At 49.1% G+C, this 20522-nt stretch overlaps 1 protein-coding gene and 1 pseudogene across 2 annotated transcripts; both read left to right on the top strand.

Annotated features, from left to right (window-relative positions):
• The first annotated feature begins 4942 nt into the window (after positions 1-4942).
• GJA4 (gap junction protein alpha 4) lies at positions 4943-9740 on the top strand. Of its 2 annotated transcripts, none has more exons than XM_061122457.1 (2): positions 4943-5019; positions 6077-9739. In XM_061122457.1, the coding sequence occupies exon 2, from the start codon at positions 6094-6096 to the stop codon at positions 7093-7095; it is 1002 nt and encodes a 333-aa protein (XP_060978440.1). In that variant the 5' UTR covers positions 4943-5019; positions 6077-6093; the 3' UTR covers positions 7096-9739. The 2 variants fall into 2 exon arrangements, with proteins under 2 accessions (XP_060978440.1, XP_060978441.1); XM_061122458.1 differs by lacking the exon at positions 4943-5019 and adding an exon at positions 5029-5196 and having other exon boundaries at positions 6077-9740.
• A 2109-nt stretch (positions 9741-11849) lies between these two features.
• On the top strand, positions 11850-11947 carry LOC133041899 (U2 spliceosomal RNA; annotated as a pseudogene).
• Positions 11948-20522: the final 8575 nt, after the last annotated feature.

Genomic DNA, 20522 nt, shown 5'->3' with positions numbered 1-20522 from the left:
CATCATCTCTGAGGATTTGAAATAGGTCAACTGGAATTCCATCACTTTTACTAGCTTTGTTCCTAGTGATGCTTCCTAAGGCCCACTTGACTTCACACTCCAGGATGTCTGGCTCTAGGTGAGTGATCACACCATCGTGATTGTCTGGGTCATGAAGATCTTTTTTGTATGGTTCTTCTGTGTATTCTTGCCACCTCTTCTTAACATCTTCTGCTTCTGTTAAGTCCCTACCATTTCTATCCTTTATTGTGCCCATCTTTGCATGAAATCTTCCTTTGGTATCTCTAATTTTCTTGAAGAGATCTCTAGTCTTTCCCATTCTATTCTTTTCCTCTATTTCTTCCGAGGGTACACACCTCTATGTCCTCTTCCCCCACCAGGTAGATCCACTGCAAGCTTTCTTCAATAGTGCTTTTGTTGATGATGTAGTTTTCATAGACACACTTTCAAGCTTACATCTACTGCATGGTGTGACAGCCAACCTGCAGCCCAAGGCCAATAGATTATTTTGTATTCATCACCCTGATCCAAGCCCCTTGATATGGACTAAATGTTTGTGTCCTCCCACAACTCATTTGTTGAAATGCTAACTTCCAGTGCCATGGTACTAAGAGGTGGGGCCTTTGGAAAGTGATGGGTCATGAGGGTGGATCTGTGCTCTGATGAGAAGAGACACGAGGGGGATGCTCGCTCTCTCTCTCTCTCTCTCTCTCTCTCTCTGTTGTTTAAACCACCCAGTCTGTGTGTGGTTACAGCAGCCTGGGCTGAGACACCCCTGTCCTCTCTCAGGGATCCCTGCAACAGTCTCCCTGCTTCCTGCCCCCCGGACTCTGCAGACGCTGCAGAAGAGTCAGGAGAGCAAAAGGGCGTCAACAGAAAGGGGAGGAACAGAACTGAACCACAGTCTGTGGGAGCTCTGTGTCCATCAGACAAAGGTGGTGGGGGAGAGGAGTCCCATGTTGCATGGAAATGGCCCGACCCTTGACCACACTTGGCTCAGCCATTGCCCGGGGCCACTCTAGCAGGGCCTGGCCACCTGCGCCGCTGAGGCAGACCTGCGTGCTAACAGCTGGGGACTGTCAGCAGGTCGCGCTCTGCACAGCTGGGCAGCGAGTCCTCTCTGAGGCCGTCTGCATCCACCACCCACTCCCACAGTCTAGTCCCAGGAAGGCGGTCAGAGCGATCCCCTAAAACCTAAGTCAGGCTGTCACTCCTACGCCCCAAACCTCTAAAGGCATCTCACACAGGCCTGTGGAGACCTACGAGATCGGCCCCACCTGTTCGCTTTGCAAACCCATCTCTTCTCCTTGCTGACCTCACTGTCATGTTGACCTTGCTGTTCTCTCAAGCAGGAAACACCAGGCACCTTCCTGCCTCAGGACCGCTGCTGTCTCTTTCCCTCTCCCTGGCATGCGCTTTCTCCTAGAGAGCCACTGGGCTCCCCCTCTTCCTTCAGGGTCCACAACAAAGGTCAGCTGCTTTTGAAGAATTTTGCACCTCTCCTGTTCAAAATCCAAGCCCTCCACCCTCCCCCACCCCCCACCACCACGCCCTCATCCTCCTTTCCTGCTTTATTCTCCATCACCAGGTATCCCCCTCTATCCCCCTCTAACAGGTTCTATATTCCATCTGTCTCCCTCCAGCTGTAATGTAAAGCCCACAAGACGGGGATTTGTGCTACTGCTGTTCCCTGTTGAGCTCCAGTGTTTAGCTCAGTAAATAATTTTTTGGATTCACAAACTTATATACGAGCCTGGTTCCCTACGGGGTGCTGGGCATGCACACAGGACTCAGTCACCTGCCCTCAAGGGGCTCACAGCCCACCAGGGGAGGAGTGACAACAAACACAAGTAGGCAATGCACCCAGGGTGGGAGTCGGGGAGATGGGAGTGTTCCATCTGTAGGGATTCCGTTTTGCAAGATGAAAATGCTCTGGAGATCCATTGCACAACAACATGAATGAACTTAACACAACTCAACAGTGTGCTCAGGGGCGGTAGGTGAGCCGCCGAGGGCACGCCTAATCCAGAGGAGGCCAGCAAGGGGACCTTCTAGAAGGGACATGGAGCAAAGTCCCAAATGGCGGAGCGCATGAGGCGAGAGAGAATAGCACAGACAAAGGCAAGAGTCAAGTATGGCTGGATCACTGAGAGAGAGGGGAAGAGGGAGGAGGCTGCAGAGGTGGCCGAGGCCAGGAGGCAAAGGAGAAGGGTTTTAAGCAGGGCGGTGTGTGGTCTGACTTCTGGGGAAGGGTGGAGGCTGGGCGGGAAGCCAGGAGACCAGGTGGGAGGCCACTGAGATGGTGGCCTACACAGGGTCAGGGCAGTGGGAACGGTGAGGGGAGTGGAGATCTAAGGATGTTTCCCAGGTGGAAGGGCCAGGTGTGGGATTGTCTTGGCTGACTCCGGCTCATCCCTTCCGGGAAGGGGCGGCGTCATTCAAACTCTGCCCTCCAGAGCCCCTGGGGAAGGGTGAAGGCAGCTCCTCCCTCCTTCCCAGTAGATGGGATCAGATCAGATCGGCTCTGTGCTCCGGGAGAGCCAGCCCCAGGAGAGGAACTCTGGGAGCAGAGGCGGCAGTGGGGGCGTGGTGAGAACCCGCCTCCAGGGACCTCGGTTCTCATGCCCTCAGAGGTCAGAACTTAGTGGGCGCAGTTGTCAGCTCTGGAAGTCCAGGAGGCTCAGCTCAGCATGGTCCTCAGGGACAGGCCTGGAATGGGAAGTCAGCTCAGGCCGATCCCGAAAGTTCTGAGGTCGGAGCTGAGCCCACCGCACTTGTGCCCCAGAGGTCCTCCAAAGGCAGGAGGCTTGCGGACCCACCCTGGGACACCGGGAGTCCACAGGCTGAATCCTGGTGTGGAGAAACGCAGGACCTTTCTGCCACCAAGCCTCAGACACCACCTTCCACATCCCGTTTCCTGAGCTGCCCCATCCTTCACCAATATTCCACCTGAGCTGCCTTCCTCTCAGCAGCTTTCTGCTCCCACCAAGACCCACCCACCGACCCTTTCAGTCACTGAAATGTTTTGTTACAATGCTTTTAGCCACCACCCATTGGAAAACTTTCTGTGTGCTAATAGTATACTGTGAACTTTGATTGGATCTCCCACCAGCCCTACGGGTAGGAACTATTATGTCCCCAACCTACAGAGGAAGACCTGAGGCACCAGGGTGTAAGGAACTTAATAAGGGCCCAGGGGTCAACAGCAGCCCCAACTTCTAGGCCCCACAGCCTCTCCCACCAAGGCGGGTGCAGCCTCAGGACCCGGCAGCCTTTGTTCCTGCTGTTCTTTTGCCTAGAATATTCTCCCCGCCCTCCACCTGGCTGATGAGAGTTTCACGTATTGAAGTATGGGGAAGTCACAGCTTATGCAAGAGTTAATTCATTCGAACTTTGTGCTAACTAAAACAGCCTGTTTGTGGCCCTATCAAACACACATTGTACATGTGCTTTAATTATGAAAGAAAAGGGTGCATTGACCAGAAGTAAAGAATGTTCATGTTGAAAATAAAGGTTACATCATGCCTCCCTTTCTGGAATACCAATGCTGCTACTCCTTCAATGATAAGAGTTTCTTCCCAGGTGCCAAGGCCGTACTGACTCGCTGTGTACTGCTGATCTGTGATTTCGTGGGTTTTGTTTTTGTTTTTTCGCAACTTTGAAGTATCCCTGATTTGTCTGATGTTCTTTGTTCCAACAAGATATAAACTGTGCTGAAAAATCGTGCTTCTCCAGAGCACTTGCACCGAGTTATCTGAGAGGCTGTCTCCTGGGCAAGAATACTCAGTTTGGCTCAAATAAAACTCTTTTCTACTCCTAATATCGACTCCTGATTATTCCCACCGCCCTGGCTAATGCTGTCTCCTCCAGGAAACATTCCTACCTGAGCCCCGCTGAGTCAGGAGAACTTTGCATCTTTACTCTTAGCCACGGCCTGGCGTGCTGAGATTCATGGGGTTGCAAAGAGTCGGACACAACTGAGTGACTGAACTGAACTGAAGGGCCTATGGGCACAGTTCCTGCCTGACCCCTCTAGCCGGTGAGAGTCACAGGCCAGGGACCACATCTGGCTGATTTATGGTCAACTCCCCAGCTCCACAGACAACGCCTGCAGCCATGGATGTTCACGGAAAGGGTAATGCCTGAATGAACAACGGGCGGGCCCTGCCCACCCCTTTACTTCTTTTGGATGCCTCCCCCCACCCCACATTTAGAGGCATGAGGATGGGATTCAAGCTAAAAGTCAGGAGAGTACCCCCCCCCCCCCCGCGCCGCCGCCCCCCGCCCCCGGCCTCCCCAGTCCTGTCTCTAGTGGACCATGGGCATTTCTTAGTGCCCTCTGATGGTGCAGCCTTCCCAGGAATGGGGATGTTCAAGATTTCGGCAAGAACAGGGGCTGACTAGAGACCCCCAGCTTCACCACAGACACTAGGGAAGGCAGATTATAACCCCTCTCTCCCACGCCCTAAGGAGGCTTCATTCCCAAGGCCTGGTAGGGCTCTGGGCACACAGTGGCCACCCCACAAATGAGGGGTATTCTCCCTTCTCAACAAGAGCAAGAGGCCACCACGGTCAAGGAGCTGCCCTTCCCTGGAGGCCCCCACACCCTCAGCCCCACCTGCCCATCTCTCAGAGCCTCCCAGGACAGCTGCCTGAGATCAGAAAGTTCTGGCTGTCATCCTTTCGCATGCGGCCACCCTGGAAAACATCATCCCTCCGGGGAACCTCTCTATTGCACAGCCAAAGAAGCAGTCTCTCCCCCTCACACCCCCCACCCCCGACTCCCAGTGCCACCTCCCAGGCCCCTTCCTTGAGAGTGGCTTCAGGGAGCCTGCGCCTCCCGGCCCGCCCCCCACCTCCCGCTCGCTCGGAACAGCGCCCGCCGCTTCCTGCCCCCACCCCGCCCCGCGCGCTATTTAAGGCGCCCCCGCCGCCCGGCGCCGTCCAGCAGGGCTCCCGCGGGCGCCGCTCCGGCCGACTTGCGTCCCCTCCGCCACCTGGGCTGCCCGCAGGCCGGCGGTGAGTTGGGCTGGGGGGGAGCTGGGGCGCCACTTGCCAGCGGACCACCTGCCAGGGGCGGAGGGTTGCTGCGGGGGGCACCCACCGCGGGCCTCGCTCACCCAGCCCACCTGGGCTGTCCTCAGAGGCTAAGCCGGGTTCCTGCCGTCTTTCGCTGTATCCTTACAACCCTAGGAGGTAAGAATGTTAACATTTTCCAGGAGAGGAGACTGGGGTATTAAGGGGCCGGCCGTCACTTCTCCGAGGTCCCCGTTAGTAGGAGACGCAGGATTTGCACCCAGGTCTGGCTCCACAGCCCGGCTCTAAACAGCTTTGCTCCCGCGAAGAAGCACCTCCCCCGCCCCTTTCCCCCACCGTCTTCCCCCCGGACTCTCCCCCTGAAGTTCTGGGAACTCGGTGGCCTGTGCTTCCACCCGGCTAAGACAGTTCCTTTCAAGAGCCTAGAATCTGGCAGCAACAGCTTTGGCAGGGGGAGGGGAATGGAGAAAGGGGACCTAAGCGGCAGGTGGTCACTATTGCTGACAGGTGGAGCTAATGCAGGATGCTGCCTTGAGTGTCTAGCATGCCTTCACCAGGAACTCAGAGGTTAGAGCGAGGCCCGCTGGGCGAGAGCTGCTGAGGAGCAGAGAGGGGACCTGAGGCTTTGGGCCCCCTGGGAAGCTGGAGTTATCACCACCACCTCCCCTCACTGTCTGGGGACAGGCTGTCCTGGGCCGAAGGGAGGAGGGGCCTGGCACAGCTGTGTGACCTTGGATCGGTTCCTCAAATTCTCTGTTCCCTTAGGCTCGGGAGGCTCACCTGGATCCAGAGCTCCTTCGGCTGGGTCAGGAGGGACCCAGGTGGGACTAGACAGGGCTCCTAGCTGTACCCTTGCCAGAGCTCAGCCGCCATCAGCCGAAGGTCTGCTTTTAGTCCTGCTGGGTGTGAGCCCCCAGGACAGTCCCTTCCCTTCCGGGAGCTCAGTTTCCCTGTAGGTGAAATACATGTGGCCAGCCTCCCGCAGGCCTGTTGAGGGCAGCTGAGAAGGATGCTGACCGTGTCTTATGCCTCCCTGCAGACAGAGGCCCGGGAGCCATGGGCGACTGGGGCTTCCTTGAGAAGCTGCTAGACCAGGTCCAGGAGCACTCGACCGTGGTGGGCAAGATCTGGCTGACGGTCCTCTTCATCTTCCGCATTCTCATCCTGGGCCTGGCCGGCGAGTCGGTGTGGGGTGATGAGCAGTCGGATTTCGAGTGTAACACGGCCCAGCCAGGCTGCACCAACGTCTGTTACGACCAGGCCTTCCCCATCTCCCACATCCGCTACTGGGTGCTGCAGTTCCTCTTCGTCAGCACGCCCACCCTGGTCTACCTGGGCCACGTCATCTACCTGTCCCGGCGCGAGGAGCGGCTGCGGCAGAAGGAGGGGGAGCTCCGGGCACTGCCGGCCAAGGACCCACGCGTGGAGCGGGCGCTGGCAGCCATAGAGCGACAGATGGCCAAGATCTCGGTGGCGGAGGACGGCCACCTGCGGATCCGCGGGGCGCTGATGGGCACCTATGTGGCCAGCGTGCTCTGCAAGAGCGTGCTGGAGGCGGGCTTCCTGTACGGCCAGTGGCGTCTCTATGGCTGGACCATGGAGCCCGTCTTTGTGTGCCAGCGCTCACCCTGCCCCTACCTCGTAGACTGCTTTGTCTCTCGCCCCACGGAGAAGACCATCTTCATCATCTTCATGCTGGTGGTCGGACTCATCTCCCTGGTGCTCAACCTGCTGGAGCTGGCGTACCTGCTATGCCGCTGCCTCAGCCGGGGGCTGAGGGCCCGGCAGCGCCAGGACGCACCCCCAGCCCCGGGCACCTCCTCGGAGCCTTACACCGACCAGGTCTTCTTCTACCTCCCCATGGGCGAGGGGCCCTCGTCCCCGCCGTGCCCCACCTACAACGGCCTCTCGTCCAGTGAGCAGAACTGGGCCAACCTGACTACGGAGGAGAGGCTGGCTTCTTCCAGAGGCCCCCTTTTCCTGGACCCACCCCCCCAGACTGGCCGGAAATCCCCCAGTCGCCCCAGCAGCTCTGCTTCCAAGAAACAGTATGTGTAAGGGCCTGGGGCTTCCATCACCCTGCAGCGGGGCCTGGGAAGTCTTGCTGCCTTTTAATGCAAGGTTCCACAGAGATGGCTGGGGGAGACAGGTGCTGGCTGGCCAGAGAGCCTCCTTGCATGTTGTTCTTGACACCTGCGTCCTTCCTAGTGACCAGAGAGCACCAGACCTTCCCCCTCCAGAATGTGGCTTTGTCCCAGGCACGGACAGAGCCAGCGTGGGGTGCTCTTGGCCAACGGTGTTTGGGCCCTTTGGTCTTTTTCACCTGGTTCAGAGGGACTCGGAGACAACTTACCCCACCCCCACCTCCGTGGCAGATTCACCTCCACCCAGGTTGTCCACACACCCTGTCCTCTCAGTAAAGGCTGGTGGAGGCTGCTGGGTCAGCCTTGATCACACACACACACACACACACACAGCCTGTGCTGGATCTGGCCCTGTCAAGGGGAGTGGGGTCTTGCTCTCATCACTCCTTCCTACTTCCACTGTTTATCCTTCTAAAATAAACAGGACTTGATCACAAGTGAGGTGTGTGTTGATACTGTCACGATGTACCTTGGCATGTAGGGTTGAAGAACAGTTGCTTTGCCCAGGGTTCCTTGCCTGTGCCTTTGGACTCTGCAATCCCAACACCAGCCAGCGCTTTAAACCCTCAAACTCCTACGTACCACCTCTCAGCAGCTCTGAGTCCTGAACTCTCTGCCTTCTGAAATGCCTCAGCACCAGCCTCTTCTTTCCATCCTCACTGTCCCAGCCCCTTCAACCTGTCCATTAATCAGTGGCCTAACCAGTGTCTGTTCTCCTCCTGCCCCCTGGCCATCCAGCGCCCCGGCCATGCTCCCCACTGCAGTGTGCTTCCTTACTGGGCACTGCTCCTCACCTGCCCTGGGCTTCCCTGGTGGCTCAGAGGGTAAAGAATCTGCCTGTAATGTGGGAGACTCAGGTTCAGTCCCTGGGTCAGGAAGATCCCCTGGAGAAGGGAATGGCAACCCATTCTAGTATTCCTGCCTGGAGAATCCCATAGACTGAGGAGCCTGGCGGGCTACAGTACAGGGGGGTTGCAAAAAGTTGGACGTGACTGAGCAATTAACACTCTTCACCTGCCTGCCAGCCAAGCCCTTCCGAGTCTGGCTCAAGTGGCCCTGCAGCCCTTGGTATTTGGGGAGGCAGGTGTAGACCACTTACCCCTGCTGCCTTGGCCCCTTCTGTCTGCCCACCAGAAGGAGCAACTTAAGGACTGCACCATACCTCCTCCCCATGCACCTAAAACTCAGAACAGACAGTGGTCATGTAGACAGGTGCACGGAGCTGTCAAGGTCCATTGGAGGAATGGAATCTTGACTCTGAGTCACAAAGGTCTCAGGGGAAAAAAATATGCAATTGAACTGGGTCTTGACAGATAAAATAGAAGTCTACCATGAAGGGAAGAGGATGTCTTATTTAGACAGAAAATTGTGCACAGGCATGGAGGAGGGGAACTGCTGAGGATTAAGGGGGCTGCCCAGGGCCTGATGAGCCATGTGGGATGTGGGAGGTAAACTGAGGATGAGTCCATGCTGGCAGAGTTGACCTTCTATGTGGAAGCTGACCCAGATGGAACACTCGGTGGCCCTTGAAGGAAGCTGGTTGTCTCCCCTACCCAGGGAGGTATGGGGCTGGGCTTTTAGGAGGGAGTGGGGTCCATCTCACATGGCCACATGCAGGGGAGCAGCTTGGCCCTGTCCCAGCAGGACAGGTAGCTCCTGTCAAGGTAGGGGACTTGGAAGATAGGTAGGTCTTCAAAGCACCAGCTCTGTATCCTTGACCCCAGGGTTCACTCACTCACTGCTTACCAGCAAGTCTGATGCTCAGCCTGATAAGTTACACTCCACTCTTCTCACTTTGGTTCTCCTTGTTCCCTCTGAATTCCCTGAGATTCAATCAGACCAGCCCCCTCACGGTTCCCCAGACTCACTGGGTCGGTTCTCACCCTGTTCCTTTGCCAGCCTAGAGTGCCTCTTCCCCAACACTTCCAAATCCCACCAGTCCTTTAAACACATCTGTACCCTTTAAACACATCTGTACCCCAAAAAGGCAGAGCCTGAATGCAGAAGAAAGAGTAAGATGAGCTTTGATGTTAGAGAGTCCTCAGTTTAAATAAGGCCTCTAAGACACAAAAAGCCATGTGGTTTTAATCATTTAATTTCTCCAAGTCTCAGTTTTCTCAACTATAAAATGCAGATAATATTGCCTGCCTCACAGGTATGAGAAATAAAAATAAGAGAGAGAACATGATTGCACCTGGCTCCTAATGTCATGCAATAATACTCAGCTCACCCTCTCCAGCAAGATTAGCATTGGTTCTTCCTCCTCCAGGAAGCCCTTCCTGACTTCTCCAGCCAGTCTCCAGTGATGGAGACTACCTTTCAGCAATCTGGACCGCTGCTTGGTATGAGCCTATTTCACACACTCTCCACCCCATGGAGTCCCTAAGGATCGCTGGGGTGATGCTCTGAAGTCACTGCAGGCCTAGACCTGCATTCACTTTGACTATGAAAGGAGGAATTCAGTTAGACTGGGCAGAAAGCACACCATTCACGCGTTAGAAGACTCCAGGAGGCTGAAGTCCCCTTCAAGGGATCCTTGCCTTCTTGAAACCAAGGAAAAGTCAGACATCTTGATCTGTTATCTGGATGTTTGTCCAACATTTTAAATTTTTCCAATTTTCTAAATATCCACTAGCAAAATAACTACATTATCAAGATCTGAAATCAGAGCAATCTTTTAGCCCCTCCCCCATTGTTAGACTTACCACCTCAACTAACTGCTACACCTGCACGATCTAAAGAGCTCTCTGGGAGTGAATGGACACGTGAGTATGTGCGGCTGAGTTCATTTGCTGTCCACCTGAGACTATCACAGCATTGTTCATCAGCTATAAAAAGCAAAGTCACTCAGTCGTGTCCGACTCTTTGCGACCCCATAGGCTGTAACCTGCCAGGCTCCTCTGTCCATGGGATTCTCCAGGCAAGAGTACTGGAGTAGGTTGCCATTTCCTTCACCAGGAGATCTTCCCGACCCAGGGATTGAACCCAGGTCTCCCGCATTGTAGGCAGATGCTTTCCCGTCTGAGCCACCAGGGGAGTCCTCGTTAATCAGCTATATTCTAATATAAAAATAAAAAGTTAAAAAAAAAAAAAAAGACAGCTCTAAAATGACAGAAGACTGTGTAAAATAAAGAGCACTGTAAATTTTAAAAGGTAGGGGCAGGGGATTCTCCCTCAGTCAGGCTGAGAGGCCAGAGCTGTGGGGTCAGAGGTTGGTCTCTCAGAGCCAACCCCACCTGCAGGCCCTGGGAGCCTGTGTTTCTGATGTCCTCTGCCTGTCCTGCCTTGGAAAGGTGGGAGAAGACAGGTGTCGGTGAGTGAGGAGGGCAACCTTCCCCTCCCTCAAGGCTCACCCACTCTGAGCTTGGTGTCAGGGCTGAGGTCAGGCCAGGGCCCAGGGACGTGGGCCTTCGGCAAGGCTGGTGTTGAGGGCAAGTGGGCTGGGGATTTAAGGATGAGGACAGTGCAGAGGGGAGGGGAGCATACAGGTTAGGGGCCTTGTGATGAGGGCGTATGCGATGAAGGGTGGCTGTGAGTCCCGGCCCAGCCCCACTCACTTCCTAGGGCTGTCATAACAAAGCCCCACAGACTGGGTGGCTCCAGTGACAGAAACGTATTGTCTGAGTTCTGCAGGCCAGAAGTTCAAGATCACGGTGTCCACAGGGCTGGTTCCCAGGCAGGGCTGTGAGGAAGAGTTTGTTCCGTGCCCCACTCCTGACTTCTGGAGGGTCGCTGCCACCCTCGGCATTCCTCAGCTTACAGGCTCATCACCCCCATCTTTGCCTTTATCTTTGCGTGGCATTCTGCCTGTGTGCCTGTCTGTCGTGGGTCCAAACTTGTCCTTTTTATAAAGATACCATTCCTATTGGATTAGGGTCATCCTAACGACTTCATTTTAGGGCGTCCCGGGTGGCTCAGTGGTAAAGAATCTGGCTGCCAATGCAGGAGATGCAGGTTCAATGATCACTGGGTTGGGAAGATCCCCTGGAGGAGGAAATGGCAACCCCCTCCAGTATTCTTGCCTGGGAAATCCCATGGACAGAGGAGACTTGCGGGCTATAGTCCACAGGGTTGCAAAAAAAATCGGATACAACTGAGTACATATGCAATGACTTCATTTTAACTTGCTCACTTCTGTAAAGACCCCATTTCCATATAAGGTCACATTCTGAGTGGCTGGGGGTTAGCAATACCTTTTGGGGGAACACAGTTCAACCCATACCACCACTCCATGGGCCCACCTCACCTCCAAGCACTGACAGAGGAAGTCAAGGAGAAGGTCAATATATACTGAACTCAACACTACTGTATTTAAAACAGAAAACCAACAAGGACAGGGAACTCTGCTCAATATTCTGTAATAAGCTAAACAAGAAAAGAATTTGAAAAAGAACAGATACAGGTATATGTATAAATGAATCACTTTGCTGAACACCTGAAATTAACACATTGTTAATCAACTATACTCTAATATAAAATAAAAATTACATATATGTATAAACAATATGAGCATATATAGTACTCAGGCATCTCTTTTGTGATGTGGCTTGGATGGAACACAGCAGATTCACATTTCATTTCTTCCATCACATTCTTTTTCCTCCCACCAGCCTATCCCTCACCACCAAAATCTAAGTCGATAACAGGCAACTCTCAGTCACAGAAAGAATCGCTTCTCGGCCTTTTGGCTAAGATCAAGTGTAGTATCTGTTCTTATCAGTCACAGAAAGAGCTGGGGGAGGCTTGACTCCCGCCTCCCACTCACTTCACTGTGGTCCTTTCTCCTCTCTGGGTCTTTAGAGTCACCACTGTGAGATGAAAGGATTGGATGAGAATCAGGTGCATGGCAGCTGTGAGGAGCATCACAGGAGTAACTCGTCTCTCATCATTGCTCTGCAGCTCACAAGAGATGTGTTATTTTTCATGAATCAGAACAGATTCAAGATTTTTTTTAATTTGTTTATTTTTAATTGAAGGATAATTGCTTTACAGAATTTTGTTGTTTTCTGTCAAACCTCAACATGAATCAGCCACAGGTATACATATATCCCCTTGCTTTTGAACCTCTCTCCCATCTCCCTCCCCATCCCACCCCTCTAGGTTGATACAGGGCCCCTGTTTGAGTTTCCTGAGACCTACAGCAAATTCCCATTGGCTAGCTATTTTACACATGGTGATGTAAGTTTCCATGTTATTCTTTCCATACATCTCACCCTCTCCTCCCCTCTCCCCACGTCCGTAAGTCTTTTCTCTATGTCTGTTTCTCCATTGCTGCCTTGCAAATAAATTCTTTGGTACCATTTTTCTAGATTCCGTATATATGCATTAGTATATGATATTTACCTGGAGAAGGAAACGGCAAGCCACTCCAGTGCTCTTGCCCAGAAAATCCCATGGACGGAGGAGCTACAGTCCATGGGGTCGCAAAAAGTCGAACACGACTGAGCGACTTCACTTTCACTTCACTTCACGATATTTATCTTCCTCTTTCTGATTTACTTCACTCTGTATAATAGACTCAAGGTTCATGTCTTATAATAAGGTCAGTTCCAGTCAGTTGAATCCACATTGCCTTTCTGAGTAAGAAAAAGACAGGGTTATGTGGAGTGCACTGGGAATTTTTCACAACCCAAGGTCATCTTATCTGCAGCCCATGGGAGCAGTGAACATCATGAGCCACACATAAACAAAGCCAAGAGCTCGGGGGCTGGGTGATGTCAAAACTTCTTCCCAATCTAATGTGCAGACTCACTGACCACTGGGTTGCTGACCTCATGAATTTACCACTGACATCCAGTGCCTTCAATGGGGGGGGGGGGGGGGGGGCGGTCCTTCATTTCCTTTCACACTAACGTCAACTTGACTACTGATGTTTCCAGGAAGAGGTATTCCTCTCAGGATTGTTAGAACTTCTTTTTCCACCTTACAGTTTCTCCCACCAGCCCTGGCTCAGACTTCAAGGGCCACATAAGGCTCAACAGCTCTGCCCTTCCCACCCAAGCACTGCAGCCACCAGGCTGGTCCTAAGCATGTTCTTTTCCTATTCCTCCAGCTGGCTGAATTTCAGAAGTCTTTGGCCAACCTGAAGTTTGTCTACTTTCCTCTAAACATGTGCCACAGTCCCCTGGGTGCTAGACAAGGTACTCCAGGTGGTCAGAATCCAGATTATCACCTTTCTTGTCTCAAAACTTCTACCTCTATTAATGCAATCTAGGCTTACATTAACTTTTCTATTTTCTTCTCTTTTTCATATATAGTTATTCTATATATGCTATTATGGAGTATAATAATATTCTATATTATTAGGGAAAATAATAAAGGTAGTAATGCATGATCATTATAGACAATGAGATCCCAACATCTAAGGGTAACAACTGTTAATATTCAGAAGTGATTCCTTCCAGACACTTCCATGTGTATATTTAAATAAAATCTGAATAAAGGTGTAACCATAATTTTGTATTCTGCTTTTTTTTTAATTTACATTAAATCATAAGCCTTTTCTTCATGTTATCAAGCATCCTTTGGAAACCACTTAATGTCTTCATCATATGGCTTTATCACAAGACAGCATGTTAAATAGCAGAGATACCCCTTTGCTGACAAAGATCCATATAGTTAAAGCTATGGTTTTTCCAGTAGTAGTGCACGGATGTGAAAGTTGGACCATAAAGAAGACTGAGCACTGAAGAATTAATATTTTTGAACTGTGGTGCTGGAGAGGATTCTTGAGAGTCCCTTTGACAGAATGTCAGTCCTAAAGGAAATCAACTCTTAATATTCATTGAAAGGACTGATGCTGAAGCTGAAGTTCCAATACTTTGGCCACCTGATGCAAAGAGCCAACTTATTTCCCTGATACTGGGAAAGATTTAATGCAGGAGGAGAAAGGGGCAACAGAGGATGAGATGGTTGGATGGCTTCACTGACTCAATGGACATGAGTTTGAGCAAACTCCGGGAGATAGTGAAGGACGGGGAAGCCCAGCGTGCTACAGCCCATGGAGTCGCAAAGTTGGACAACACTTAGCAATTGAACAACAAAAATTATCTATTTAACCATGTTGGATTTTTAGATTGTTTGCAACTAATTATCCTCTGTTATAAATATGGGCTTCCCTGGTGGCTCAGCTGGTAAAGAATCTGCCTGCAATGTGGGAGACCTGGGTTCGATCCCTGGGTTGGGAAGATCCCCCGGAGAAGGGAAGGGCTACCCACTCCAGTATTCTGGCCTGGAGAATTTCATGGTATAGTCCATGGAGTCGCAAAGAGTCAGGCACGACTGAACAACCTTCAAAAATTCAAATAAATTGTACTGTGATGTGGATTTCTGTACACTTTCCAAATTGTCTATTTCCTTAAAAGAAAGACATTCTAAGAAGTGAAATTACTGGGTCAAAAGGTATGACACTTAAACTTTTTAAAAGTTAGGGGCTTTTTTCTGATTGTGAAAGTAATTCATTGTGGATGATTCAGAAAAGCACAGCTAAATCATAAGAAGTAAACTACCTCTGAGGGTGTAGGGAAAGTGGAGCTGAAAAGACTGAAAGTAGGTGCTCCTGGGTCCCCCCCTCCATTCTGAGCAGTGAGGTGACCACCCTTCCCCTACCCTCTGGAGCTGAGTAGCGGGTGGGAGCACCGTAAAGAACATGGAGGAAAGAAACAGAAGTTACACGCTGAATGGCGAGACCCTCAGCCATCTCCCCACAGCTGGCTCCCAGAGGGCTGGTTGATAGATAAGACTCAAAGAAGAGGATCTGAGCTAGACAGCCAGGCAGGGAAGGCTCCCTGAGGAGGCGAGCTTCAGCACCTGAAAGGTGAGGAGGAAGGCTCCAGGGAAGAGATGGGGAAGAGCATCTCTCATGGAGGGAACAGCTGAAGAAGAGAGGGTATCCATATAGTCGTTCAGGGCGGTTTTAGATGTAACACAAGCTTCTTTCTGGTAAAAATGTCGCATATGTTCAATAGTATTGTATGAAAGTGTCCATTTCAAAGCACTCACACTAGCACTATTAAAATTGTTGATTCCTTTGTTTATTAATTATGAATCAGGAAAAAATATATCATCTTTCAATGAATAAGCCTTGATTAGTAGTGAGCCTAAAGATTTTAAGATATACATCTTTAACATGTGTTTCTTCTGTGGGTTGTCTTTTTTTTTTTTTTGCCCATTTTTCACTCAGGTTTTCTGCTTTGTGATCAATTTGTGTAACTTCCTTACAGAGAGAAAATTTCAACTCTTTATCTGGTATATTTTTTATTTTAAAAACTTCTTGGGACTTTCCTGGTGGTACAGTGTTTAAGAATCTGCTCTTCCAGTGCAGGTTCCCCTGCTTGGGGAAGTTAAGATCCCACCCTCCACAGCGCAACTAAACCTGTGTCACAGCTACTGAGCCCACACAACTAGAGAAAGCCTGCCCACCACAATGCAGAGCCCACGCACCACAAGGAAGACCCAGTCTTCGTTCCCACCTCAACGAGGCCCAGTCAAAAAAAAATTCTCAGCGTGTCATTTTGTCCTTTTTAATTTCTACTTAGTCAAATACATCAGTTTTTCTTTTTTATTATTTTTTTTTTATTGAAGGATAATTGCTTTACAGAATTTCGTTGTTTCCTGTCAAACCTCAACATGAATCAGCCATAGGTATACATAGATCCCCTCCTTCTTGAACCTGCCTCCCATCTCCCTCCCCATCCCACCCCTACAGGTTGATACAGGGCCCCTGTTTGAGTTTCCTGAGACCTACAGCAAATTCCCATAGGCTATCTATTTTACACATGGTAATGTAAGTTTCCATGTTACTCTTTCCATACATCTCACCCTCTCCTCCCCTCTCCCCACGTCCGTAAGTCTGTTCTCTATGTCTGTTTCTACATTGCTGCCCTGTAAATAAATTCTTCAGTACCGTTTTTCTAGATTCTGTATATATGCCTTAGTATGCGGTATTTATCTTTCTCTTCCTGACTCACTTCACTCTGTACAATAGATTCTAGTTTCATCCACCTCATTAGAACTGACTCAAATGCATTCTTTTTATAGCTGAGTAATATTCCTTGTGTATATGTACCACAACTTCTTTATCCATTCATCTGTCGATGGCCATCTAGGTTGCTTCCATGTTATGGCTATCGTAAATAGTGCTGCAATGAACAATGGGATACATGTGTCTCTTTCAATTTTGGCTTCCTCAGGGTATATGCCTAGGAGTGGGATTGCTGGGTCATATGGTGGTTTTATTCCTGGTAAGGAAGGAATCTGATAAGGATTCCTGATAAGGAATCTCCATACTGTCTTCCATAGTGGCTGTATCAATTTACAGTCCCACCAACAGTGCAAGAGCATTCCCTTTTCTCCACACCCTCTCCAGCATTTACTGTTTGTAGACTTTTTGATGATGGCCATTCTGACCGGTGTGAGGTGATATCTCATTAGTTTTTTCTTTACAATAATCCTTACTACATAAATTTGTGATATCAGCTTGACCATATATTACATTTTTGTACATAAAATGGCCTATTTCTGGACTACCTAAAATTCTGTTCCATCAACCTATCAAATTACATGATACTACCATCCTTTTCATTAGAGTAGCTTTGTAACTTACTTACAGTAACTTAGAGTTACTTACAGTAACTTAGAGTAGCTTTGTAACATCTTAATATCTGGTAGCAGGTAGAGAAGGGGACGACAGAGGATGAGATGGCTGGATGGCATCACCGACTCGATGGGCATGAGTTTGAGTAAACTCCAGGAGTTGGTGATGGACAGGGAGGCCTGGCGTGCTGCAATTCATGGGGTCGCAAAGAGTCAGACACGACTGAGCGACTGAACTGAACTGAACTGAACTGAATATCTGGTAGAATACATTCTACCAAAGAATTGATGCTTTTGAATTGTGGTGCTTCTTTCTTGAGAATCCCTTGGACTACAGAGAAATCAAACCAGTCAATTCTAAAGGAAATTAACCCTGAATATTCATTAAAAGGACTATTGCTAACGCTGAAGCCCCAGTACTTTGGCCACCTGATGTGAAGAGTCGGCTCATTGGAAAAGACCCTGATAGTGGGAAAGATTGAATGTAAAAGGAGAAAGGGGTGGCAGAGGATAAGATGGTTAGACAGCATCACTGACTCAATGGACGTTAATCTGAGCTAACTCCAGGAGATAGTGGAGGACAGAGAAATCCGGCGTGCTATAAGTCCATGAGGTCACAGTCAGACATGACTAAGCAACTGAACAACAAAAAATTGTTCTTACTTTTCTTGAGAATCTTGGAAGCCAGGTATACATTCTCCAGGAAGATGTTTGAAAGAATCTTCTATGTGGAATCTGACAGATCCAAAAGAAAAGACTTATAGGAATGGGCACTAGGATTCCCCAAAGAAACAGAGAGTTAGATGATCATGCAATGAAGACCTCAGTCAGGAAGCCCCACTCATTCACCCAGAGCAACTTTTCAGTGACCCTCTCTCAAATATGAGCACACAGCCAAGGATGTCAGGCATTCAAGGGAAGCATCTTATATGAAAGAGTCTGAAACAAACAGAATAAAGTTTTCTAGAGGATACAGATTATGTATGGAGACTAAAACTTCTTTTAACTATCACTGCTTTCTTTAGAAAGATAAAAGTGTATTGCAGCCTTGAAAAAAAGAGACGATGTGCTAAAGAAGAAACATGCAGAGAACAACAAAATCAAATTCTTGGAAAATAAAAAAAAAAAACATAATTTGTTGTTTTTCAGTCATGTCTGACTCTTTGTAACCCCATGGACTGTAGCATACCGGGCTTCCCTGTCCTTCACCATCTCCCAGAGCTTGCTCAAATTCAAGTCCATTGAGTCGGTGATGCCATCCAAACTTCTCATTCTCTGTCATCCCCTTCTCCTCCTGCCTTCAATCTTTCCCAGTATCAGGGTCTTGTACAGTGAGCTGGCTCTTCATAATATCTGTATCTTTGTCTTTTACTCTATTTTCTGGGGTGGTTGCCTAGCTATCTTCTAAGATGTTTATTGAAGTTTTCAGTTCTACTACTATCATAATCACACTACTACCACTTCAATAAATATTTTGGAAGATAGCTAGGCAACCACTCCAGAAAATAGAGTAAAAGACAAAGATATAGACATTACAAAAGTTTAGCTTTTTTTTTTTTAAGTTAGAAGACCAACTAACAGGCGTTCTAAAGAGGGGAACAGAAAAAAAAGTGAAAGTAATCAGAGAAAATCCTAGATTGAGAGGAATTTCAATCTGTAGTGCCCGGCTCAATGGACAATACAGGTCCTCTATATTGTCTGAATATTTTCAACACACAGAAGACAAAGAGATGAGCCTACAAGTTTCCAGAGAAAGACAAAACACAATCTGAAGAATCAGAATGGCATCACACTTTGCAACAATACCAGAGGCTACAATAGTAGAAAATGAATCACAGCCTTCAAAATTCTGAGTCAAGTGATTTTCATCCTGAAATTCTATACCCAGGACAATGACCAACAAAACCAGACTATACGCTCTGCAATTGCTCTAACAGCAGATTCCCTGAAGGCCTGAACAAACTTGCTATAAAGCCAGCTGGACTCAATGCCATCTTTATGTCCTCCTTCAAAATTTTTTTCACCGTCACTCAGTGACTATTTGCCTATTCAAAATTTTCTTCTTCATGAACCAATCTTAGTAATTTATATTTTGCCACAAAAATTACCTGCTTAATTGTTTGAGCAATCTTTTGTCATCAGACCATATATTCTCCCATTACTTACACTTCAACTAAAAGCCTTAGTAAAATTGTTCCTAGGCTTCTTTGTGTGCCGTATAGAGAGAGACGTTTCATAATCAGGGTCATGCTAGTTTGGCAAAATATAATTGGAAAGCTTTCCAGCTAAAGCCCTCAAGTGTTTTACATGTGGGCTGCCACTAAGCTATTACTAAGCCTGAGCTCCTGCAATTGTGAATCTGAGAATTAAAACTGACACATCTGACATCTGCACAGCAAAATGCCATCATGTCCACTTCAGTCCATTGCTCCAAGTGACAAGAACCATCCTCTTAAATCTGGATTCTGTCATCTGGAGTATTAGCCACTTCTAGCTTCCATAAATTGGATTTATTTTTCATCTGTCAAATCTGAGAGTTTAATGCAATTAAGTAGCCTTTCCTGGTGGAGACTGTTTATTCCAGGATCTGTATGTTTGGGGTCTTTGTTAAGTGGAAAATGTTGTTTCTAAAAGGCATATCCTAGGACTTCCCTGGGCGCCCAGTGGCTAAGACTCCACACTCCCAATGCAGGGGGCGCAGGTTGCCTCCCTCTTCAGAGAACTATTAATAAATCCCACATGCTGCAGCTGAAGATCCCTCATGTGGCAACTAAGACCCAGCACACCCAAATAAATAAATACTTTTAAAAATAAAAGTAAATGTATAAAAGGCATAGCCTCTGCTCCGCCCCCTCCAGAGGTAGGGAGGCAGCAGAGCAAAGTGCCACGTGAACCTGAGAGTGTGGGGGGCCTGACTACCCAGGCCAGGTCCTGGGCTCACTGGACAGTGGTCAGGCCAGCTTGGCTGTGACCCAGAGGAGCTCTGAAACCAGAAACAGAAACTCAGTGCAGGGAGGGTGAACTCCCACAAGGGGGAATGAGGGGCAGACACAGGAGACCACGCCCAGCACAAGGCCAAAGGCGTGAGATGTGTTAGGTTAGGACCATAGGTGCACAAGCCAGGTTTTAGCCATGGGAAGACCCACTCTCAGCCTTACGGTAGTTGGTCCCTGCAGAGAACAGAAATCAGTAAGGCAGCGAGCCCAGGATGGCTTCCCAAGATGGGCTCTAGAGAGGCCTCCAGACAGACTGAGGCGATGACAACAGAGTGTGGTCAGAGCCAGACATACCTAGAGTAGAGATAATGAGGGACAACCAAGACCAAGAACTCCACCAATCCAACAGAAACATTAACGGGAGTTTTGACATTATTTCCAAATGACGTTAAACACACAATTGGGTTTTAACAAATGTGTTAAAAAGCATTAAATATTAACATATTTCAAACATTACACAATTTTTGTAACTCTCTATATACAATTCTTTGCCAAAGAACACACAGAAGAACTATACAAAAAAGATCTTCATGACCCAGATAACCACGATGGTGTGATCACTCACCTAGAGCCAGACATCCTGGAATGCGAAGTCAAGTGGGCCTTAGGAAGCATCAGTACGAACAACGCTAGTGGAGGTGATGGAGTTCCAGCTGAGCTATTTCAAATCCCAAAAGATGATGTGGTTAAAGTGCTGCACTCAATACGCCAGCAAATTTGGAAAACTCAGCAGTGGCTCCAGGACTGGAAA

This window comes from Dama dama, chromosome 20 (genome assembly GCF_033118175.1).
Source record: "Dama dama isolate Ldn47 chromosome 20, ASM3311817v1, whole genome shotgun sequence".
NCBI lineage: Eukaryota > Metazoa > Chordata > Mammalia > Artiodactyla > Cervidae > Dama > Dama dama.
The sequence above is the reverse complement of the archived record's forward strand: the minus strand, read 5'-3'. Positions and strand labels throughout refer to the sequence as shown.

Bases quoted from the DNA above. Each gene is read 5' to 3' on its own strand.
- GJA4 (XM_061122458.1), top strand. From the start codon at position 6,094: ATGGGCGACTGGGGCTTCCTTGAGAAGCTGCTAGACCAGGTCCAGGAG.